A 23,601-nucleotide genomic window follows, 5' to 3' on the forward strand; every position below is an offset into this window, starting at 1 on the left:
TGTAATTGGGTCCCATGAATGGCATTTTGAACCCCACAAAAAAACATGCACTTAAAAGCCCACAAATCTCCCAAACCCTAACAGCAACTCTTCATTGAATCATGCAATTGCAAACCTCTTTGCTTTGCCATTAAAGTCACAGTCATATGCTCAGAGATTTAATGGCTTTTGTTGAGGGGACCATATCTCTCACTTTCTTGCCCTCACATCCATTCCTTGGATTCAACTCTTATATATGTGTATGCAAATTCCCTCCTTATTTATTTTTGTGAGATGAAATGAATTGTTTGGCCAGTAATAAATAATAAAGATATAATAAATATGAAAGATGAGTAAAGAGTCTAGATTTTGAGGGACAAGCATATCTTGTCCTTTTCGTTATATGTGACCTCACAATGTTCAGCTATATATAAGGACCGAACTTCAAAGTAATAATATACTAGAAAATAAATTAATGGTTAAAGATATTTTTATTTCAAAGTAGAAGAAAACAGAAAATGAGAATGAAGGAAGCCCAAAATTAAAAGCTATAGAACAAATGCAAGTGGAGTTAAAAACAACATGAAGAGCTCACCGGTCTCTTTCAGTTTTAAACAATCTACTCTTAACTCTCCATCACTTCATCGAACACATCACAACTCATTATTAACTTTTTTATACAATGATGATAAGACCAATTATAATATCTCACGGTGTGATCTTCATTATGAATTTACAAACAGAACTAAAAATGTTACTAGCAAATGAATACGACTTTGCGTTTAACAGACTCCTTGTGTTTACTTTTTACCAATAAATGTCTGTCTAAATAGATTTAGCGAATAAAAAACGCAACCCATGCATGTATATGAAATATGATGAACAACAAACGAATGAGTTTAAAACTAACCATCAATATTCTACAAACCGGCATCAACTAACTCAACTTTTATACGTTCGATATTAAAAAAAAATCGTTTTTAACTTCGAGGCGCCATTATCTACATTTCTAGAATCATATATGATAGAGTCGGATAAAGATGATATGAATATATCTTACCATGAAAAGGAAAATGAGAGAGTTGAAAATAAGCATTAAGAAGAAAGAAAAAAACATGATTGAAAGAGTAAGACTTATTTATAAGTGGTGACAACAACATATGCAGAGAATGGGCTCTCTCAATATAAAAGGATAAACATACATACAAATGTGAAATGTGTATTATTATAGCTTTTGGTGGGTTTGTGATTATCATTATTGTCTGAAACTGATATGGGTCTTGTTTCTTTTAAATGGACCACCATTTATGAATATTCCTATACATATATATATATATATATGTGTGTGTGTGTATTGTGAGAGCATCTTTTCAGATGATGGTTTACCAATGTATGTGGGGATCTTTCTCTAGATTATGTGATATGTCTCCGGCCCTCTCGTCAGTTTTTTTTTTTCTGTTTAATATCTATTTTTCCTCATAAAATATATAAGAACCCTCGTGCATGGGAAATGAGACAATTATACATATATTTATATCAATTAATTTTTTCCAACAATTATATAGTATTGATAAGTATTGGTCTTAATTCTCAAGTATATTTTACTAAGGAACCTAAAACCGGTTTTATAATTGTGTGCTAATTAAAGTAGATATACTAGCTAGTAAATTTTGGAGAGCTAGCTCTTGAGGGAGAACCTGACCAGATGTTCAGTTCGAACTCTGATCTAAAAGACTCAAAACTCTTTATTTGTAAACCCAAAATAAAATATTTGATGTTTGCGATTTCATAACACAAAAATAAGAAGGATTTCCATTTTTACTAGTCGACTTTGTGATGGGTCGAAACTTAGATTGGCCTTTTTGACAGCCCATGTGTTTGAACCTCTCTAGTTGTTTATCCTCAAATCTATTAATTATGCTCAAAGAAACTGTACAAAATACTATACAATCAATTTGGTTAATCGAGTGTAAGTGTAAACTAGAGCTGATGATTTCCTATCCTGGTATCAATAAGTAGGGAGAAAAATCGTAAAATTATATGTAACCAATTAATTTCATTTGAATTGAAAACATATATCAATAGATTTCATACCACATACAATTTTAAAATTGCAAATTCTACATTTTTGACAGAGTAAGTAATAGTGTTTAAACTTTAGCAAACTACTGAACAGGAACAAAATTTGATACTGGGGGTCTCGGAGGAAGAATCTTCACCTTTCGGGGTTTATTTGAAACTTTCTTAAATTGTTGGGGCTTTTGTGAAATAACCTTCAACTTCAGTGGCTTCGTTGGAATATCTTTCGATATCGGCGGAGGTTTTCTGAGCCTCAACACCATCCCCGTCCTCTCTCCGGCGGCGGCAGAACCCATCTTCTCATGATCTCCGATCAAAAACGGATGCAACAACAACTCCGAAGCTGTTCCTCTATCCTCAGGTTTTCTTGCGAAACACTTCTCCAAAAACTGCCTTGCGTCACACGGCAAAGTCTCTGGGATCTCTGGTGCCATCTCATCCAAGAGAAGAGACTTAACACCCTCTAAGTCAAACCCTAACCATGTCCTCTCACCGGTAAACATCTCCAACACTATGCAACCAAGTGACCATAAATCTAGGGTTTTCTCGACGGTGCCATCGCGAACAGACTCCGGAGACATGTAGATAGACGTTCCCACCCACGGTTCATTGATTCTCCAGCAATCAGATTCGTCTCCGGCCCTAGTCGACAATCCAAAATCCGAAATCTTCAGTTCGTAAGCACAATTCCACGTTTCTTTATCGTAAACCGGAAAAAGAAGGAGATTATCCGGTTTAAGATCACAATGGACATAACCGTGGCTATGAATGGAGACCAACCCTTGTAAGATCATGCGAGTGAAGTCTTTAATAACCGAATTAGACAACTTTGTTCTGTTTCTTTCGATGAAATTAGTTAAAGTACCAGCAGCTGCGTATTCCATAGACATCTTGTAAACTTTGTTTCCATTGCAATCGGTTCCTTGAACCAGAGATTTCCCATACAACTGCACGATACTAGGACATCCTTTGAGTTCCGAAAGAATCCGAAACTCTCGGTCGATCGAATTGTAGTCTTGAGAGTCGATGATCTTCACTGCGGTGAAGGACGTTGATCCGTCGTTTTGTTTGTATCTGAAGAGTTCAACGGAGCCGTAAGTACCTTTCCCCAAAACCTTCACCAATTCCATCTCCTGCAGCTTGTTTTGCGATTGATTATCTCTGATCACTTTCTCGCGTTTTCTGTAAGTTTTTCGTTGCATTGTTCTCGAATGAAAGATAAAATCTGAAAAATTCTCAAGATTGATTTTGCTCTGACCTCTGATCAATCTCTTTGTTATCTAAAAACTCTTTAGTGCAGGAATTGACACAACCCTAGAGAGAACGACGAATATATAGAGACCTTAGTTTGCTTAGGATTTTGGTTTTTGTTGGTAAAAAGAAAAGGAAAATTTCGAGTTCTGATTTATTTAGAAGTAAATAGATATTATTGCATTAATTAATTCGTTGAAATAAGAAAAGGAAAGGAAATATATATATATATATATGTAGTCATTAAATATTCATAAACAAAAAGGAAAATAGCAACATCTGCCGTTGGACAACCCATTTAGTGGATTCTGACCGTTGGATGACGCATTTAATGGATTTTGTTTTACAAAATAGTAATTACTTATTCTGACCCACTGTAGAAATCACAACTATGCCCGTGAAAACAAAATTTTTCACTCTTTTGGACTTATCATATCAAAAATCCGATATTAATTGAATGATGATTATATACATATTAAATTTAAGCATTAATATGATTTTTGTGTGGTTTTGTTTGTGGTTATGCTCTGTTTTCTTTTCATAAACTTTGTTTTCCTATAAAATGGAACTAAGGATGTTTTGAGCCGAAAGGAGAATTCAAAATCAGCATACTAACATATCAAATAACAACAACAGGTGAGCCATACCATAGCATCGGAACATGAAAAGACTTTATAACATTAAAACTTTGTTCAGAGACAAAGCACCCACGGCTAATTTGTATCAATGAAGCTTTATTTAAGAAACTGTACAAAACCAAGTTTAAAGAAAAGGAAAAAAGAGACAAAAAGTTTTAAAAACCAATATGACAGCTCCTGAGAGAAACACATTGCCTTCCAATTCAACAATCTCTGCATCATAGAACCAACAATACTCTTCATGTTCCTTCTACAGTCCTACACCACCATTACCTGATTCACCAAACAACAGATCAAAAGCGGATTAGAAGGCAAACAAAGGAACAAACATAGTATCATTCATATAAAACTCAACTTACATGGAAGAATGCTTTCCGTGAATGGGAAAACAGCAGGATTCCAAAATCCAGTACGAGGGCCCCTTCTCTTCCTCCAGATTTTAGTCTCCACATCATAAATACGCCAGTGTGTCTCAGTCACACATATGATCTTGTTCTTTAATGCAGTTACAGAACAAACCAGTTCTTCATCTCTAATTGGAGTATCAATCCTGAATTCAAGAACCCAATTGTCTTTCAGAACCCAAATATCCATCTTGCCTGGATGTAGAACAAGCAATCCAAGAGATCCTTGAAAGATGATCAGATAAGTCGCCTCTGTGATCTTGTCTTCTTCGTTTATAACATCTTCATACTCGGGCAAGTTTAGAACCTGGAATCTTCCTTCCAAATCCACTGATAGGATCTCACCTGGCTCATCTAAAGACACTAGCCAATATATTTTACCTCCAACAAAAATATGAGCAGTTCTGAATGGGCTAAGACCAGAACGCATAGGAACACAAGGCACAGAGCCGATGTTTTGCCAAGAACCATTGCTGGACGAATACACCTCACATTCATAGGCTAAAGCGTAACGGTATTCTGGAATGATTCGACCATCTCGGAAACAATATCCCATCACACCCCTTCTTTCTTCAGGGATTTTCTTTCCAACGCAGAATATACGGAAAATTCTGTAGTCACTGATGTCGGAGCCATAAGCCACTCCAACACTTGGCACAAAGTCAAACGATGGTCTCCCTTGGGGAAGAAGGAGAGTCTCCCTTGTACAAGGGTTGCATATCCATATCTGCAGATCACAGAACTTGCTTTCTACGTCTTCGTCACAAAACAAATTCACGCAGCAGATGAGTCCGTTAAATGATGAAATCATGTACATGAAGTCCTCGTGGCTTCTTTGAGATGGATCAATAGTGTTGAGCAAGGAACGGTTAAAACTCTTTGCATCCATCAAATACAACTTCATTGCTGCCTCCATAGCAGGACAGACAATGAACGTGGGATTCTTCCTTGATTGCTCTAACTGCAGCTCATAAAAATATTTAGTACCAAGGGATCCATACCAATGCTTACTAAGTGTCTTAAAAGACAAGAGAGATTTGGCAGAGACACGAGATAGGATTGCCATAAAGAGGTCCTCTACATCTACAACCTTCCATGTATCTGTTTTCTCTGCTCTAGATAGCTCGAGAGGCTGTTTCTCTAATCTCATCCGCTTGATACGCTGAGCACAAGTTAGGACCATTTTATGTTTGCTTTCTGTTGCTAAAGGCTCTGCATCAACAAAAACATCATCGGTTAGCATTTAGCACATTAAAGGGACTCAAACAAAGATATTTCACCAGCATAAATGTGTACTTAAGTGACTGTAACGAGCACACAACTGCTAAACTACTCATACACAAAACACAGCATCGCTTAAGATGAAGACCACAAAGAACAGCTGTACCCATATCAGAACCAAGCAACTAAAGGGTTTTGAAACGAAATGAAAATTGCATCAGAGTTATCCTTAATATAGAAGAGTACTTCCATCCGCATGTTTCATTATAAACAGATATATGCATGAGATCATTATAAACAGATATATGCATGAGATCAACACTGAATAGAACCTGAGAATAAAATGCCAAGGATACAAAATCTAAAGTAGCGAGAATCGGTGACATATTAATCAACAGAGAAAAGACAAACAAAGAAACCTCTCCGAGAGAAAATGAGCTTCTTGATTGTGCCATTTCCCAAAATGCAAATTTCAGAAAATGCAGATTCTATGTGAGTCGAACAATAACTAGCAAAAATGTGCATCTCAAATGCAAACATAGCGAACAATCTCAAAGAAATGGAAACAAACTGTTCCTAGATGCTAAATCATAGTCTATTCAAACCTGATGAAATTTAGCAAAAAAAAAGAGGTATAACAGCAGAACTCTTGGAAAACACATTCACTGATTTCTTGTTGCTGCACAATGAACATTCACTGATGTTTGATTTCGAAGATTGCATATATTTTTATCTATCTACATACTTGATCAATACCAATAGACAAGAACACCACCATATGCAAAAGGATAAGAAGAAAAAAAAGAAAGAGTTTTCCTGGAAACAAACCTGTGACAAAAGAAAAGGCTGCTGATTTCTACCAACTCTGAAAACTCATAAACTTGCAGAGAAGAAGTCACAATGATCCACGAAACTCAGTATCCAGCTTGCCCTCTCTCTAAAAGGGAAAAAAATTCATAAAAAGTGAGTCTTTTCAATTTCTTATAATGAAGCAACCATAAGATCAAACACCGTATAATTAGAATTCACATAAAAAAAATTCAGTTCTATAATCAATCGTATAACTGAAGATCATTCGCTGAGTTACCTCATAAGTACGTGATAACGGTAAGAGATTCGCAATTAAAACTCCCAAAACTGGTGGAAACAATTTCATGACCTTAATGTCTTATGATATTGGAATTTTAGTTTTCTCTTAATGTTTTAGTATTTTTTTTTTTTTTTTTTGTGGAATCGAGAATAGTATGAACAAAAAAATATGAAGAAGACGCGTGTTCTGAGAGAAGAAACAATTCGTGTAAGCTCTGCTTGACAAATCACCCAACTTTTGATCTTAATCGGGAGAGCACCACCGTCTCGGCGTAAAATACTTTTATTTCATCAAAAACGCATCGTTTCTCCGGTATGGATCGGTTATTAGGTTTCGCTGTTTCGGTTAAGATTCCCACAGATTTGATAGTGAAACCAAATTGACTTAGTAATCCACAAGTAAAGATTTTGGAACCGAACCAAGTCATCATCACCCATGGGATGGCGACACCTCAATCCACATCTTTAAGATTTTTATCGGTGGAAGAAGTAGACGTTACGATACGACTCTGCTGGCTCCATAAATTAAGCTAGAATTTTTATCGGTTATTAGACTGCACGCGTGAAAATGGGAATATTGTCTCAAAACAACCTAAAATTGCGTTCTCCAAGTGCACTATGCAATAATACTGATGTGAGTCTACTTGCTCTTGGTAAAGAAACATTTAGCCACATACATATTCCACATATGTATGTACACTTCTTTAGTGGCAATTGATACTGAAGAAAGAAATGAACCATAGCACTGTGACACAGGAAGGTATCTTACAAACCATAGCACTCAATTCAACTATTATAAGATTCTAAACGAGAAACACATCTGTAGAACAAAGTCATGAACTCTTTACATACAGTATAACTCTACTAATTAAGACAAAATATAATCTTCACATAATTCTACTAATTAAATAAAAAAAGTGAATGAATCATATTAACACATACTCTTAATTTCGTAAAGCATCTGTCTAATTTTCTCCAGTTCCAAGGCCAAAATACATGGGATTGTCAGTCTTCACATTCGTCTGAAGCTTTGTCAACTTATGATTGACATCTCTAGGCACGAAGCTATGTCTCAACAATCTCAACGCGTCTTTTCTCTCATCTGGTTCCAACGCGAAGCAGGTCATGAGAAAGAGTTTTGCATCACAAGGAAGATTACTCGGAAACAGTGGCTCGTAGCACTTCATGACCAATTGGTTAAGTACACCACTATGCTCGTAGTAAATGAATTTGCTATTACAACTATTCTCAATTAGTCAATTAGCTTGTTAATACTTAACAATTTACTGCATAGTTGTGTAACCTAAGCTAGGAGTATTGGGCGTTGTTTCTTGATTCCTAAGTAATCCTCACATCAGTTTCTGAACTTTTTTGGACCTTTTTGCTTCAATCATCATCTCATCTCTCAACTTCCCAAACACAGACCACACTTACACCAATGATAAAACAGCCAACCATTGAATTTGAAACTTCACATTAATGAACCAGCAATTAATGTCATTATTTCTTTAACAATCAACCAAAGAAACAAACCAACATTAACAAGATAAACACAACACAAAGAGAACAATAAACGAATAACCAAATTTTTTGAGATGGTTCTCCTAATGGACAAAGCTGGTGAACAGGAAGAGAATTGTGTCTCGGTAGTCTCGGCTGCTTCTTGATGATCTTCATCAATTCTCCGGCTCTTTTGAAAATTGAAGTAACTTTTGATGGCCTCTTCACTACTTTCCCCAATGTCAGTGCAATGTCCCTCGGATTCTCATTCTTATCATCATGAGGCTTTGTGCCCTTATTAACCTCCCCACGCAAGAAGCTATGCTCCAACAACGTCAACGCATCTCTTCTCTCATCAGTATTTGACGTGAAGCAAGACATTATAAAGTCTTTTGCATCGCAAGGAAGATCACTCGGGATCAGTGGCGCGTACCACTTCTTGAGATCCTCCAAGTCAAAGTTTTTATGCCACCATGGTTTCTTTCCAGTGTACATCTCCAACACCACACATCCCAACGACCAGAAATCAAGTCCTGCCCCTGTCTCTCCGTGAGCAATCGATTCTGGCGACATATAGATGGCCGTTCCCGCAAACGGACGACAAGGATGCCACCACTTCATGTCTCCATCTTTTTTCGACAACCCTAAATCAGAAATCTTCAGTTCGTAAGACGATCTCCACGCGCCCTTCTTGTAGACGCACTTGGGAAAAACGAGTATGTTTCCGGGTTTGAGATCGCAGTGAACGTAGCCGTGTTCGTGAATGGTGGCTAAGCCTTCAAGAATCATACGAGTAAACTCTCTGTCGCAATTTCTTGTCTTTGGATCGCTTCATGAAAGTCCTCAAGCTTCCTCCAGCAGCGTACTCCATTAGCATCATGTACTCTATGTTACCCTCAGCGTCCAGATTCTCTATCAATCTGTCCTCATAGCACTGGACGATTCTTGGACAACCCTTGAACTGGGACAGGATTTGAAACTCTTTGTCCAGAGACTCGGCGTTTTTGTAGTCGGTAATCTTCACCGCCGTGTAGAGCGTCGAGTGTGGTTTTGTATACTTGAAGAGGCTAACGGAACCGTACGAACCCTTTCCGAGATACTTATTGAATTCTAACTCTGGTGTCACCATTGCCATGAATATAATTAATTCTCTGATTTCTTCGGCTCCAAGAAGTAAAAACTCTAGGTCACTGGTCAGTGGTCACGTACGTGAAAATTCGAGGATCGAAACAATTTGGTGAAGACGAAATATCAGATACCCTGGAGCAACCCTCTACGAATCATATATATAGAGAAAACTTCCTCCTGTTCCGTGAAGGATAAGCAACCTCAGTTTCCCTTGTTCTGTATGACTCAAAATCACATTAGAGATTGGTAATCTCAATTTCCCTTTTATCTCCTTTTCATATTTAATTTACGAAAGATAACTAACAATTAAAACACGTGCGAACTTTAATTGCCAATTCCAAAGAAGGAATTATAAAGGCATAGTTGCAAATTGCAATACTAATTATCGCAAATTGAGAGAATTACAAAGGCTGTTATGACTTATGACAAAACAAAAATCAAGTCGGACACATAAAACTACATTATAATGTTTTGAGAATTTCTGAGTAATTAAGAATCTCATGCGACACTTGTTTTTTGTTTAATATAATTTAATTTATATAACTAAACCACATTAAAATATTACTAACATCTTTGTGTTGAGATACCCATAAAAGGTTATAAACCAACAGAGATGCTCTTAACCTGAACCACACCCCAACAATCACTTAACAAAAAAAGCACCAATACTAAACTTTTATGAGCACACATAGCCGAGCAATAAGCAAGCTATACCGCGTTGTTACCAGGTTAGAAGATTTGCGCCTTGCCAAAGAATTCTCATCCAAAGCCGATGAACAACATATGACAGATATATATGCTACAAAAGTACAATGTTTTGCATCATCTTCACTGATGATTTGGAGCTTAATAAGAAAAAAGTTATTATATGTCAGTATCTTTGACTAAAGAAAGATGTGACATAGAAGAACCACAATAGACATCCTTAAGAACCACAGGACAGATCCTTCGATCTCTCAATTCTTTTAAGTTCTTTGGCCATTTCAATCATCTTTGGAACATCTCCTTGATGACCAATGCATCTCAACGCGAGCTCAAGAAATGCTTTGATTTGTAATCGCTCTTGCTCTATATCTCTACCCTCAATAACCAACATCTTTTTATCTACAACCTCATCAAATCTTCCATCATTGACCAATTCAGACAAACTCTTTGAATGTTTCGCCTATTGGAATGAAAACACAGTTGCAAAACTCACCCAACTTTGGTGTTCCATTATTATCCAAGAAAATCTGACAAGGTTCTATATCTTTATGGACTAAAGTTCTTGAAAACGCCGTGTGAAGGTAACTTAAAGCGTTTGCAATCTCCTTTGCTATAACAATTCTCATACTCCATGTTAAAGCTGGATCAATCGGACATCTTGTTCCTCTTAGGCTACGAGTAATGACCTCTGCATATTCGCAAACTAGAACCGGGTAAGCGAATTCTAGGCAACATCCCAACAGTTTGAGGAAGTTTTTGTGACCACTCACCATTGATGAAACCGCTAAGTCGCGGTATATCTTCTCAGAGTAAATTGATCCGCCATAGGCCCATTTCTTGATAAGCACGACACGTCCATCAAGCACACCTCTGTAGTGTCGGTATCTATCGATGCGAACAAGATTACCGCGGCTGAAGTTGTTAGTGGCTTCTATGATCTGATCAGCTGAGAAATTTTTGATAGGATTAGATTTAGCATCATCACTGATCGCAATGACCTCTTCAAGTAGTAAACTCCCATTTTTCATAAACATTCTCTGTCGTTCGTTGACTTCATGCTTTTTCCTTCTCCACCAAAACATCTTCAAAACAAATTGTCAGGAAAATTTTGACTACAGAACAAGCAAAATCGCAGTGAAACACTAGCTATAATACTTCTTCGGCAAGAGTTTGATCTCGATTTTGAAACGACTTGTTCAATGATTCGAGAAGTGACTTTTGTGGTCAACTCAAAATAAGTAAATAACCAAATGTGGTTGAACATGACATAAGAGAAGAAAATAATTATTAATAATGATGATTGAAATGTCACGTATACATTTATTTTATCTCCTAGCCAAGAATATAGATGTCGATACACTTAAAAAAAAAATTGAATCTTTTAAAAACATTTTGTTTGATTAAATTTTTTAATCAAAAAAAATTATTTTAAATATTATTTTGTAAAAAAATCAAATATGTAAAGGAGATAAAAGGGAAATTATAACATCAAGTTACGCATATCTATCCATTCAATGTGAAAGCGATGATCACATTCCGGTATTGCAACTCACGGTCTCTTTACTAGCATACTCCGATAAACAAATGGGACAAACAATATCATTAGTTCCGACTTCCGGGTAATCTTCTACTCTCTCCTAATTCCACTTTCTTATATGATTCTATTATAGACTCGTCAAGACCATATACCTAAAAAACAAAAATCTAACTTGGTAAAAGATCATATATACCTAAATATAATGCATAGTAAACAAATACATATGGTGGTAATATAAGAAAAATAAATGAATAGAGAAAAACACATATATATTTTTATTAATCAGCATTACATAAAAACATGACTGACCATAATCAAATTATTTCCTCTTTTGTTTTATTAAATATGCCTGTCTAAACAACACACACAAAATTGGATTACATAGTTGAAATTGACAAAGAGACATCAATATTTCTTCGTTTTATATAATAAGAGCTTAGTTCAAGTAGTAGGCGAAGAGAGACACAAGGGAAGCTCCAACCAAAGAGCCAAGAGCCGGTACGGCTACGGAGGCTCCGTTTGTGGCGGGTCCTGGTGCTGGAGCTCCGACCTCTGCAGCCATGACTGCGGTCATGGAAGCAGCAGCGAAAACGACTCCACAGGCAATCTTCTTCATCTCCATTGCTAGTTGAGACCTGAAAGGGTTGTTTTTTTTTTTGTAGTTTTTTTTTTTTTGTAGTTTTGTTTTATTTTTGTTTCTCGCAGGTCTGAGTATAATTGGACGATGTTAAAGGGGATTTATACGGGAGGTAGTTATGTTATTTTTAGAAAAGTTTATATTTAGAATTAGTATCTTACAAACAAATTAAGAACGAGGAAGTAGGAACCTCACATTTGAAATTCTTAATTATTCCATTGTGTGGCTTGGAGTCATTTACGCATTTCCATCCATAGTTTTTTACCTGGTCAAAATAACCATTTACGTGTATCTTACCATTTATTTATTTTTATGTTTTAATAACTTGATTGGTCTTTGGCTGAAAAAAAAATTATTTGGATAGTTGAACATTATATAGTCGGTCGAGAGATGAGTGATGATTTTTATTTGCAAAATGCTTAATGGCTCAAATAATGGAACGTTAAAAACGATGAAACATTCCATAATTAATGAATTCATCAGCTATTCTAGAGTGGGCTCAACATTCGTAAGTAGTTCTTTCGTCATCTTTCTCGGTTAGTCGAACTTATCATCATGGGCATGGCTTCGCATAGCACGTAATCTTCAACGTTGTAGTAGTGATGGTTGATCAAAAAAACTTCACTTAATCCATAAATTGTATCTCAAAATGAGAGATTTGATAAACTGCTCAGCTTGAATGGCTTTGTTATTCTTTAAATTGTTTTTAATGTTTTGATTAATGGATACGTTTTCGTATACATGGATATTTCATAGAGCTTAAAGCCCATTAATGACTAAACCCACTAGACAGACATGGTTTTGTGTTTTAAATGGTTAAATTAAATTGGGTTAAGATTGGTGGGTGATCTCTGTTATGAGATTTAGACAGTACTTAGTAGCTGCTTGTTCCTAATCCCTAACCTAAAAGGATGACTATATCAAAAACCTAATCTTTTTTAATAAAGTAGATTTTGCTGGTAGATATTTTGGTATTAACATTTCGGATGAATGAATAACAACAAAGTGAAATTTGAAGACTTTTGGGAATACCAAAGAGAATAATTAGAAGGAAGAAGAAGGAATGAATAGCTTCTGCTATGCTTTTTTCTTCATCCTACTTTTTTCTTCTGTTTATGCTTCTTTTTCTTTCTGTTTGGTTTTGATTAAAGTTGCGTCGCCATCAGCTTTTTTGTTTTAAATCCAAAAAATAATACTATATTTTTTACAAAAAAAAAAAAGAATAAATTCTTATATAAGAAAATATATTTCGTGAGTATAATATATTCTTAATAGGCTTTGTTTGGTGTTATCTTGAATAAGATACTCAGCATATAAGTCTTGTGATTTTTCTATGTGTATGATCACATCACCGCTAAGCTTTTGGTAAATTGGAAATACAAAAAAAAAAGGTGATAAAGAAAATCACTTAAGAACAAACATATGCACCGAAAGTTAATCACTTGAAAGGTGACGATCACCTATTTTTTTTTCTTTTCCCAAAACCATTTGATCTCTTTTTTTTTTCAAAGTCTTTTTAGAAAAGTATTACCCGATTAAAGACCAACTTAAACATCAATACTATAGCAAAAGAAGACAAAATATTTGAACAGAGAATGAATAAACATGTTCGCACTAATCTTGGTTTTGTTTTTTTCTTTAATTTTCCTGATCAAAGAATAATGATAAGAAAGAGTCCAAGGAAGAACAGTCACGTGAGCTCGAGGATTGAAATTGTTTGCACCAAGGATATAACAATTTTAATCGGGTTTAGATAATGTATAGTAGTGTTAATAAGAAGAATTAGCCGAATATTAAAATAAACCCACCAGGCCACCACCTCAACACAAAGCTAAAATTTGCATATTCCAAAGCATTTAAAAAAGGTGAAAAAAATGTGGTTGATCAGTGTTATCAAGAATTGACAAAAAGTAAAGAACTTACTTAAGAATCTTTATTATATTACATTTAAAGATATATGTATATCACTGTCACCTGCCCCATAAACCCACATCCACATCCCCCAAGATATCTAAAATAAATCCTTTATTAGATTAGCCCCCCCCCACTCAGTTCTACCCGTAAACAAAAATATTTATTTATAGCACTAATGCTCACATAAGCAAATTAGATAGCGAGTCGTTTAACAACTAGTACTAAGACACATGTCTCACAAGAATTTGCTTTTCTTGTTTCTCTCCCACAATGCACATAACACTGAGAAACTAACAAGATTAGAGAGATTATAGAATTTAATTCCAGGATACTCATTATAACAAAATGATAACAAAAATAGTCATAACAATAATAATTATAAAAAATAATAATATTAATAACAATAATAATAATGATAATGGGAGAAAGAAATCCTAAAAAAAAAATTGAAAATGGGAGAAAGAAAAACCAAGAAGGTTTTTTGTTTCTCTTCTCCTTTCTTCCCATAAGCTTTTTTTCTTGTTTTTGTTCCTCTCTTCTTCTCTTCTCTAAATAAAATAAAAAACTGTTTTTTCTTGTTGTGAAAATTAATTGACCAAAAAACAAAGAAAACTTCTTTCTTCTCTCTTCTTTGTTAATCTTGTTGTTACCCTTCTACCACAACCACCCACCACCTGTAAAAAAGAGGTTTTTTATCTACCACATAGAAAGAGAGAGACTTTTGGTTTTGGTTCTTCTCTCAATTCTGCTGAGCAACAAGCTGATCGAGCTGCATTTGCTCAATCCAAGCTTCTAGCCCTGCATGATCCATTACCGGTTCCATCTGATTTGGCTGCTTCACGTTTTCCCCTGAGGAAGATGATGTTGCTGCTTTCTCTTTGGCATCTGTTGGAGACTCCTTCACCAATGACTGAACCCATGACACATCAGGCTCATCACCATCAAACGATGAGGATGATCTCAACTTACCAAGCGCCTCTGAGCTCATTCCCCAATCCGGTTGACCATTTGAGGATCCCCATTTGGATGATGACCATGTGTTGTTGTTGTTGTTGTTTACCGGTGAACCAACGATTGGGCTTGAGTTTGTTCTGAGCTCTCTGGAGCTAAGGCTACGGTACTGATGTTGTTGCTGCTGCTGCTGTTGCTGTTGTTGCTGTTGCTGTTGTTGCTGCTGCTGCTGCTTCACGCACTGAGCCAACATGGAAACACGAGAACTCATTGGTGAAATTGGCTCAACCACATTACGAGGAGACATTCTTCCTCCACCTGAAAACAATGAGTGATCAACGCTCTTTGGTGAAGAGAAGCTTGTGTTGATTGGAGACAACATGCTCTGCTGCTGTTGCTGCTGTTGTTGGAACTGGTTGAACACAGCGGATTTGTGAGTGGGCGAGAACACAGCAGAAGCTAAAGCTGAATCAGTAAACCGAGGAGACGAAGAGCCTTCTGCTGAGAAAAGATCGTCAAGATTCGAAGGAGGCATTGATTTCATCCGACCAGAACGGCTCAATGCATTGGAATACTCGTTGAGAAGCTGCTGCTGATCGTAATCCCCTAACATATTGTACTCGTCTGTAGGGATATCTCTTGCATTGAGAGAAGACCTTAGCCTGCTTGACTGTAGATTGCTTCCAGGTAAGTGAAGAGCCGGGACATTCGGCTGTGGCCAAGCCATGTTCGAATGAGACATCCCATTCCCAGCTGATGATGGCGAGAGTGGAGACATGACAGAGACTCCTGATGGAGAACCAGGAAGAAGACTCAAAGCCGCTGCATAATCAGCATTCGATCTAGGCGAAGGAACTGCTGAACCAGTGGATGCGTACAAAGGTCGAAGCTCCTCAGGTGTATGCGCAAAGAAACAAACACGCCGACCACAGCCTGTTCCGTCTTTGCAAAGGCGTGTCCTGTATTGAGCAGGATGTAGCCAACATTCAAACACACCGTGTGCATACTCACACATATCTCCTCGTCTACAAGCTCCTTTCCTAAAGTCCGGGCACGGAACACAGCTGTAATGGAATTTCCTCGGATCTCTTCTCCTCGCGTTTTCACCAGGGTGAACAAAAGGACACTCAGTCCAATCATGAGAATAAGCACGGGAGCAAGGCCTAACCTTGAAGGAATACATTCTGAACTCATCAGTCGCGTAGATACTGTTCTTGATATCAGGTAAAGACGGATCAACGGGATACTCTTTCTTGAACTCAGTCGATTTCAGCTTAAACGGAGAACCAAGAGGAGAGCCAGACCCCGATCCACCATTCTCTCCAGTAGGAGAATGCGACGGAGAAGAGCTTCTGTTAGGAACGTTAGTCACAACCCGCAGATTCCGCTCAGCGGTCGATGATCCATCAGCAGAGAGAAGCTCCTGAAGCATAAGCTTAACACCTTCAAGCTTAGGAGGAACAACAATAACATCACCAGCTCGTTGACCTTCAGCATCCAAAAGATTCAAATCAGCTCCAGCAGCAAGAAGCAGCTTAACAACTTGGATAGCATTCACAGCTCCACCAGAAGCAGCACAGTGTAACGCGGTGGTCTGATCATTCCCACAAGCACGGTTGACGTTAGCATCAGTCAAAGAAACAATAAGCTTGATCACATCTAAGCTTCCATAAGTAGCAGCAACCATCAACGGAGTCCTCTGATCGTTGACCATAGCTTTAGAACCTTTTTGACGACCGTACCAAAGACCAGCTTCATCTACACAAGAAGGGTCTCTCTCAATAGACAACCTTACACCTTCCACGTCGTTGTTAGCCGCAAGCTCAAGCAAGCTCGCAAAAGTATCCTCTGTTTCGACTCTCAAGTGATTCATGACTAAGTTTGTAACAAGATTGTTATTATCCTCAAATGAAACTGGCGACGAAGATCTTGATGACACGATCTGATTTAATCGGTCTGATCCACAGCACATACTTCCATCTGTGGAATCGGATTCTGTAAAAACATCAGCAAAAAAAAAAAAAGAATCACAAACTCAAATCAAAAAAAGACCACTCACATATATATAAAAAAATTAATAATAAAATCGATCATAAGAAGATATATTGAAGAAAAAAAAACCAAAAAGAGAATATTTTTCTGATTCTCTTCTTATCCATTGATTTGGAGAAAAACTAGATCGGAAATACTCAAGTTACAGGTAAAGTCATTTTCAGACAAAGAAGAAGGTTTTTGTCTGAAAACAAGACTGTGTCTTTAACGAATTTAAACCAGGCAAAGTCAAACAGATATCAAAGAAGAATCAAGCAAAGATGAAGTTCTAAAAATAGTACAGAGAGAGCAGAAAATAAAAAACCGATCAGAACAAACAAAATCTTTTATCCGATCTTTTTTTTTACAGAAGTCAAATAGGCAAAAACACAAATAAATCTTTGGTGCATGTTACTTACTCGTTTTTTTCTTTTATATCCACAGAGTAACAAACGACATAGTCACATAGAAATATTGATATCATCAGAAACAGGAAAAAAAAAAAGATTATTCCATAAGCCACATCGAGCAGCTTACAGGCTATCCGATGATCAAAACAATCTCTCACCTTTTTTTTTTAATTATCCTCGATTAAAACACAAGCAAATCCAAATCTTTCACGGAGACTTCGATGGGTTTAATAGTGAAACGAAATCAGTTTCTAATAGATCTAGGGGAAAAAAAGGGGAGTGTTAAGGAACGAAGACAAGTGAGAGAAGAAAGAGGGAGAGGAAAAGAAAGAATTTTCCCCGAGAAAAATCTGGGAAAAGAGAATATAAAAGAATCAATCGGGTGAAGTCTTTATATTTAGAGAGAAGAAGAAGAAGAAGAAATGGTGAGAGCTTGTTCTTCTACAATCTCCATTTCCCAAGCTCAGATCTCACTAGAAAAGTATTTATTTTTTTATTTTTTTTATGAAGAAAACATATTTTTTCGACACTTCGTTTTCGTTCAATGAAAAAAATTTAATAAATTTCTCTATCCAATAGTGAAAAGCTAATTTTTTAAAAAATATAACATTATTATTTTTCCTAAATAAACAAAGAAAAAAAAAAAAGACAAAAGCGCTTACTACTACAAAGTACAAAATTACAATATGAGATCTTCTTATTCTAAACCCCTTTAAAAAATCACCTCAACCAATAAGAAAACTCCACGTCATAACTAAAACAAGAAAAAACCCAAGGCTAAACTCGTCATTCTGACTTCCATCGTCTGATATGGCAGGTTATGATTGGCTGACATAGGAAGTGGACACGCATGTATGTATCTCTTTTTTGTTGTTTTGTCTCCCAGTAATTTCCCTTTACTTAATACAGGGCTTCCTAAAATAAGGGGTTAGCAATCTAGTGAGTCAAGTTACACCGTAATTAAAAGAAAAATAGCCTATTCTGTCTGCTCACGTGGCGATAACTTATTGGATAAACTCACTTATTCCAGAGACGCTCTCCTTTCTTCGTCAGGTTTTTTAAGATATTTCCCAAATTACCCTTACAAAGAAATCGTATTTACTCCTTTTTATTTAACCTTTGTGACACGTGGAGAAAAAACATTGAGCGATGAGCACAACACGACACGGTGGTTTTTCAATGGGATGCGACCGGGTGTTACCGGTGGACCCGGTGGTACGGATGGGGTGTTTAGTGAAAGAGAAAGTAAACGGGAGCAACCGGTAGCCAGTGTGAAGGGGAGGGGGGCGTAATTGAGAGGGATTATTAAACGATATTTAAGAATGAGGTAACTGGCGTCCGCCAAGCGTACGGGGGAGGGAACGGACGTGACATATTTTATTTAATTCCAGTTTAATTTGTGGAGAGAAGTCAATCATAAACCATGAGAAGAAGTGGGCCTTATGTGTAAATTAGATATTTTTATATTGATAAAAAACTAAAAAGCAATTATATACTGCACCAAATATAATAAATTTTCCAAAACACTTTAAAAAGTTAGAGAGGGAAGTAAAATGTGGTTATACAGTAGTTTTTTTTTGCCAACATTGGTTTTTATTAAAACTTAGTACCCAAATTTAAACAGAAGGTTATACTTTTAAGAGTTTTTTTATATGGTGAAAGAAAAATGGAGTAGTGTTTGAGAAAATTAAGAATGCAAAAAAAAAAAACAAATACTGGAAAAAAAAATCCAGTGGATGCTGGCTTGAGCATCAATTTTGGAGTTAGTATCCGAGTAAAGAAAATGTACCAACTTATTTGATGAAATTGGATTTTAAAAAAAACCCAAAAAAATCAAATGAATTCTTCTGAATTTCATTTATTTATCTGACAAAAAATTGTTTTTCCTTTAATTAGTAATGCATTCAAACATTTCTGCTTCTTGTTGATAATAAAATTATTTTAGCTATTTCGTCCAAATTTTTTTAATTATACTAGAGTTATTCCAGATTTTGTAAGAAATGCACCATCATTGTCTTTTTGTCACTATTACCAGATCATTTGTTTTTACTGGATTTTGTTGTTATTATTTGGACTTACAAATTCAAAAAGTTGAGATGTTAATATCTTTTGTCTGGATTGAAGAGCGTATTTTGAAGATTGCTTAAATTTTAGTTTTTCTTAAAACTTATTCAATATTGAAATTTGATTATTGTTTCTTTTAAAAGGGTTCACTCTGGTTCGGCAGAGAACATATCCCCATTTCCAAATGATGGTTAAAACATTGCATCAACAATATTAGGGAGAAAATCTAACACAGAAATGTCCTCATTATATATAATTATGGTTGTTGCAAATTATATAATAGTCATATAATAACTTAAAGAGATGAAAATTTACTTACTTTTAATAATTTACTTCTTTTTTTTTTTAAACATAAAGCATCTCGAGAGGAAATTTAAAATAATTTCAGTAATCCATAGAAAATGTTTAGGGTGGTCCAACAAAACCAACAGTAAAAACCGGCTTGCTTTTGTACTTAACTTTTTTTTTCAATGTTTGTGTACTTACCTAAAACAGTCTATATATATACAATATCTATTATTCAGTTGATTCATACCAAAAATATTATTATAACAAATTTGAAAAGATTAAAGAAGAAGTAGATTAATATTGTAGTAGAAATTTAACAGTGGAAAAAGGTTTAAGATGCATCAGTATAATATGAACTAAAATCCATTATATACATTTATACAGTCTAAGTTATTGATTAAAGCCTTTCAGAATAGTCTCTGAGGTTGGGTTTATATTGGTTATATGCTATTTAGTATTTACCTTTGGAAAAGCTTTCCACCCAAATTCAAATTATTTATCTTTCCGTAACGATGAAAAACGAATACTACTGACGCTATAATTTTGTTATTTCATTTTTATGTCGGCAAAAAAAATTGATGTCGGCAATTTTGTTTAATATTTATCGTGCTAATGTAACTTCTATTTTTGACCTGATCCGATACTTTAAATAATTTGAAATAATAATGATTAATCATAAGTCATTATTGCTCGAGTTTTGACGACCTCAATCACTCGTCCAGTGGGAGGAGAACACTCGCGAGGCTTCACTCCGTTCACTAATTATTTTTAGTGATGATAAATTCTCGTCTCCATATAATACTCAGTGGATGCTCCATCCATTAATATACTTATTACAGATAAGGAAATAAAAGTATATAAACATAAGAAAAAGCATTATCCTCATGCTAATGCACGAGAGATTACTTTTGGATCATGTGGACAACAAGATTAATAGAACGAGTCCGACATTAACTAATGACCAATCATCACACATAAAATTGTTAATCCAAAAAAAAAAACTTAACAGCGTGGATCTTTTCATAAGTAGTAATATGGGTCGAACGCTATTTTAAAATACGCTACAAAATTCTCATTCTTGTTTACATGCAGCAAAAAGAAATCTAGAATCATTAAATACAAAATTAACATAACTGTTTCACAAATATAAAATGGACATAAGTAAAAAGTAAAAACAACAAATATAGTTTTTTTTTTTTTTTGTTAAATGGTATTCAATTTATAAAAATATAGCGCTCAAAGGGCTATTTCCGGAGTAGGCCCATACAGAATCCCATAAGGGTCCAACTCATTTACAATTAACCAACTAAACCGATGGAAACAAAACCGGCCGAGTTCACAAACCGAACTAAACCGGCACCCGCGAAACCCTAATCTGCAAATGAAAAATTCGCTTGCAGCCGCCGCCCAATATTTGCGGATACTCAGCCGGAACAGGACCTCCGGTGAGCCTGAGCGACGGTAACCGAACAGAGATGGTGATCCAAGATCCATTGCCATCCTGCCACCGTAGAGCCGTCTTGGGAAGGAGGAAGAGATCCGATCTGCCCTTCGTCAAGGAGGTTTTCACGCTCAGTCGTGAGAGAGAGAGGCAGCAGGGAGTAGATAAGCGGACCTTCGACGGTGGCTTAGCTCCGCCGGATCGGAGACTACCTCCCCTATCATCACCGATCCCGTGAAGCCTCCAGAATCTCCAGTCTACCGATCTATCTGCCTTCTTCTCTCGTTCTTCGCCGTGAATCTCCCTCTTCCACTCCGCGTAGCAACGCCTCCGGTAGAGCTCTTACCATCGGCATCTCGCGGATTCTAAATTGACTATTATAGTTTTGTTTTGTTTTGTTTTGTTGCTCCGGTAGAACAACAAATATAGTTTTGTTTTTAAATTGACTATTTAATCCATATAATCATTTAGCATTAGTATTTTTGTCAAGATAATGGCTCTGACTGGTAACACGAGTTATCAAAATCGAGTTGCAGTAAGTATTAAAATTCGATGTAGCTTGCAGTAAAAATTATGTGGTATAAACGGCAGTTTGATGTAGTGAATTTGCAGTAAAAAATGAATTAAATATTTTCTCTAAACGACTGACTGGTAACATTTCTGATGTATCAGGTGCAGTATCTATTAGAAATAAGAATTAAAAAATTATTAAGAACAATAACATTTTTCAAATAGAATAATTCAAAATAGATAAATAAAATGATCCTACGTAAAAAAAAAAACATTTGAGACATAGAAAATAAAAAGAGAGAAACTAATGACGACGTACATTCCATAGCATATTTGCTATCTCATCTCGTACGTTATTCATATATTGGCCATCATTTGTTCCCTCTTCTTCCTCAAGTCGATTAAGCTCGCCTTCTACAAATCGTCGTCCACGACTATCTCGAGCAGTGACATTTTCGTCTTCAAAATCAGCATCTGGAATTCTATGAAGCCTAATAAAATTGTGAAGAACCATAGTAGCATGCACAATTCTGTTCTGAGTCTTGACATCATAACGAGGCAAATTGTCAAGAATCGTCCATTTTTTTTTCCATACTCCGAATGTTCGTTCTATCACAGAACGAAGTGATGCATGCCACCTATTATATAATTCTTTTTTGTTCCTCGGAGCACCTGCATCAAATTCTGAAAGATGATATCTGATGTTTTCTCTGCTGCTTCCTCTATATGGAGCTAGAAATCCCCGCTTGTTTGCATATCCAGAATCGACGAGATAATACTTACCTATAGGAGGTCTCGGGAATAAAGGATCTCCATCTATTGCATACTGCAACACCAATGAATCATGTGTGGATCCAGCTGCGCCCAGCCATGCATACTTGAAGATCATGTTTAAATCGCATATGGCCATTATGTTTAGACTTTTCTTTCCATTTCTATCAAAATACCCAACTGCATCACTACCTCCAACCATTACTTTGACATGCGTTCCATCAAGTGCTCCAACAAATCCACTAAAGAAAGGCCAATATCTTGAATCTTCTTGTAACTTACGAGGATAGTGCTGGAGTGATGTTGTTGTTGGAGTTTTTAAATACTCACATGGAAGTCTCTCTACAGCGTCCAATACCTCATGGAACTTTCGATAAGCAGTCTCTTGGGAACGACCAAAAGTCATCCCAACAAAGCGTTGAGATGCATTCTGACCGCATGTAACCAGAAATATTGCCACCATCTCATCAATACTGATATTATCGGTACTCCGTAAGTTGTAACGTTGCTCCAGCGTTGTGCACAGGTTCTTGAATGCTTCCGGATGCATCCTTAACATGTTCATACAATTTACCGGCTTGTTACGAATCTGCCTTTCAAGGTTTTGCCAACCTAATCCTCGTTCTTCCACCATTGGTTGTTTAGAAAAATAACGATTGTAATACTCCATCAAAGGTTGCATTATTGTATCCATATACTCATCATCTTCTAGGTCGTACAACTCTAGCAACTCGTCTTCTGTAAGATTTTCTAAACCCCGAGAATACAGCTCGTTTAATCTTATGACCTATAAATAGATGAGAATAAAAGAAAACTAGGATTAGAACTTAATTATTTTATTAATCATAAACCATGTAACATAAAGTAAAATAGAACTAATTTATTAGCATTGAACCCAAAAAAAAAACAAAAAAAAACCTTAACCTAAAATGCATTAGAAAAAGGAAAAGGAATATTATTAAAAGATTTTTAATCTTCTAGATTAAAAGTCTTCGTCTGACTCGATTCTCCATCACAACCCGTTTTCTTGGTTCCACCTTCATACCCTATCTC

General features: G+C 36.0%; 3 protein-coding genes and 3 pseudogenes across 5 annotated transcripts; all 6 read right to left on the reverse strand.

Annotated features, from left to right (window-relative positions):
- Positions 1 to 2,144: 2,144 nt before the first annotated feature.
- Positions 2,145 to 3,203, reverse strand: LOC104788822 (mitogen-activated protein kinase kinase kinase 20-like). The gene has a single exon (XM_087512538.1). The coding sequence runs from the start codon at positions 3,186 to 3,188 to the stop codon at positions 2,145 to 2,147; it is 1,044 nt and encodes a 347-aa protein (XP_087368664.1). The 5' UTR covers positions 3,189 to 3,203.
- Positions 3,204 to 3,958: 755 nt separating this feature from the next.
- LOC104785185 (F-box protein At5g49610) lies at positions 3,959 to 7,152 on the reverse strand. The gene is made up of 4 exons (XM_010510345.3): positions 6,660 to 7,152; positions 6,401 to 6,509; positions 4,307 to 5,563; positions 3,959 to 4,220 (listed from the first exon to the last, which is right to left on the reverse strand). The coding sequence occupies exons 3-4, from the start codon at positions 5,532 to 5,534 to the stop codon at positions 4,198 to 4,200; spliced, it is 1,251 nt and encodes a 416-aa protein (XP_010508647.2). The 5' UTR covers positions 5,535 to 5,563; positions 6,401 to 6,509; positions 6,660 to 7,152; the 3' UTR covers positions 3,959 to 4,197.
- Positions 7,153 to 8,176: 1,024 nt separating this feature from the next.
- LOC104788823 (mitogen-activated protein kinase kinase kinase 20-like) lies at positions 8,177 to 9,545 on the reverse strand (annotated as a pseudogene).
- Positions 9,546 to 10,080: 535 nt separating this feature from the next.
- LOC104785186 (serine/threonine-protein kinase ZRK4 pseudogene) lies at positions 10,081 to 11,183 on the reverse strand (annotated as a pseudogene).
- A 600-nt stretch (positions 11,184 to 11,783) lies between these two features.
- On the reverse strand, positions 11,784 to 12,241 carry LOC147943219 (arabinogalactan protein 23 pseudogene; annotated as a pseudogene). The gene has a single exon (XR_015558195.1). The product of XR_015558195.1 is annotated as an arabinogalactan protein 23 pseudogene (transcript).
- A 2,199-nt stretch (positions 12,242 to 14,440) lies between these two features.
- On the reverse strand, positions 14,441 to 18,162 carry LOC104785187 (zinc finger CCCH domain-containing protein 30). 2 transcript variants are annotated; one of them, XM_010510347.3, is made up of 2 exons: positions 17,633 to 18,162; positions 14,441 to 17,028 (listed from the first exon to the last, which is right to left on the reverse strand). In XM_010510347.3, the coding sequence occupies exon 2, from the start codon at positions 17,003 to 17,005 to the stop codon at positions 14,822 to 14,824; it is 2,184 nt and encodes a 727-aa protein (XP_010508649.1). In that variant the 5' UTR covers positions 17,006 to 17,028; positions 17,633 to 18,162; the 3' UTR covers positions 14,441 to 14,821. The 2 variants fall into 2 exon arrangements, with proteins under 2 accessions (XP_010508649.1, XP_010508650.1); XM_010510348.3 differs by having other exon boundaries at positions 17,484 to 18,155.
- Between the last annotated feature and the right edge of the window lie 5,439 nt (positions 18,163 to 23,601).

Source organism: Camelina sativa, chromosome 5, assembly GCF_030686135.1.
Source record: "Camelina sativa cultivar CO46 ecotype springtype chromosome 5, ASM3068613v1".
In the NCBI taxonomy this organism is placed as follows: Eukaryota; Viridiplantae; Streptophyta; class Magnoliopsida; order Brassicales; family Brassicaceae; genus Camelina; species Camelina sativa.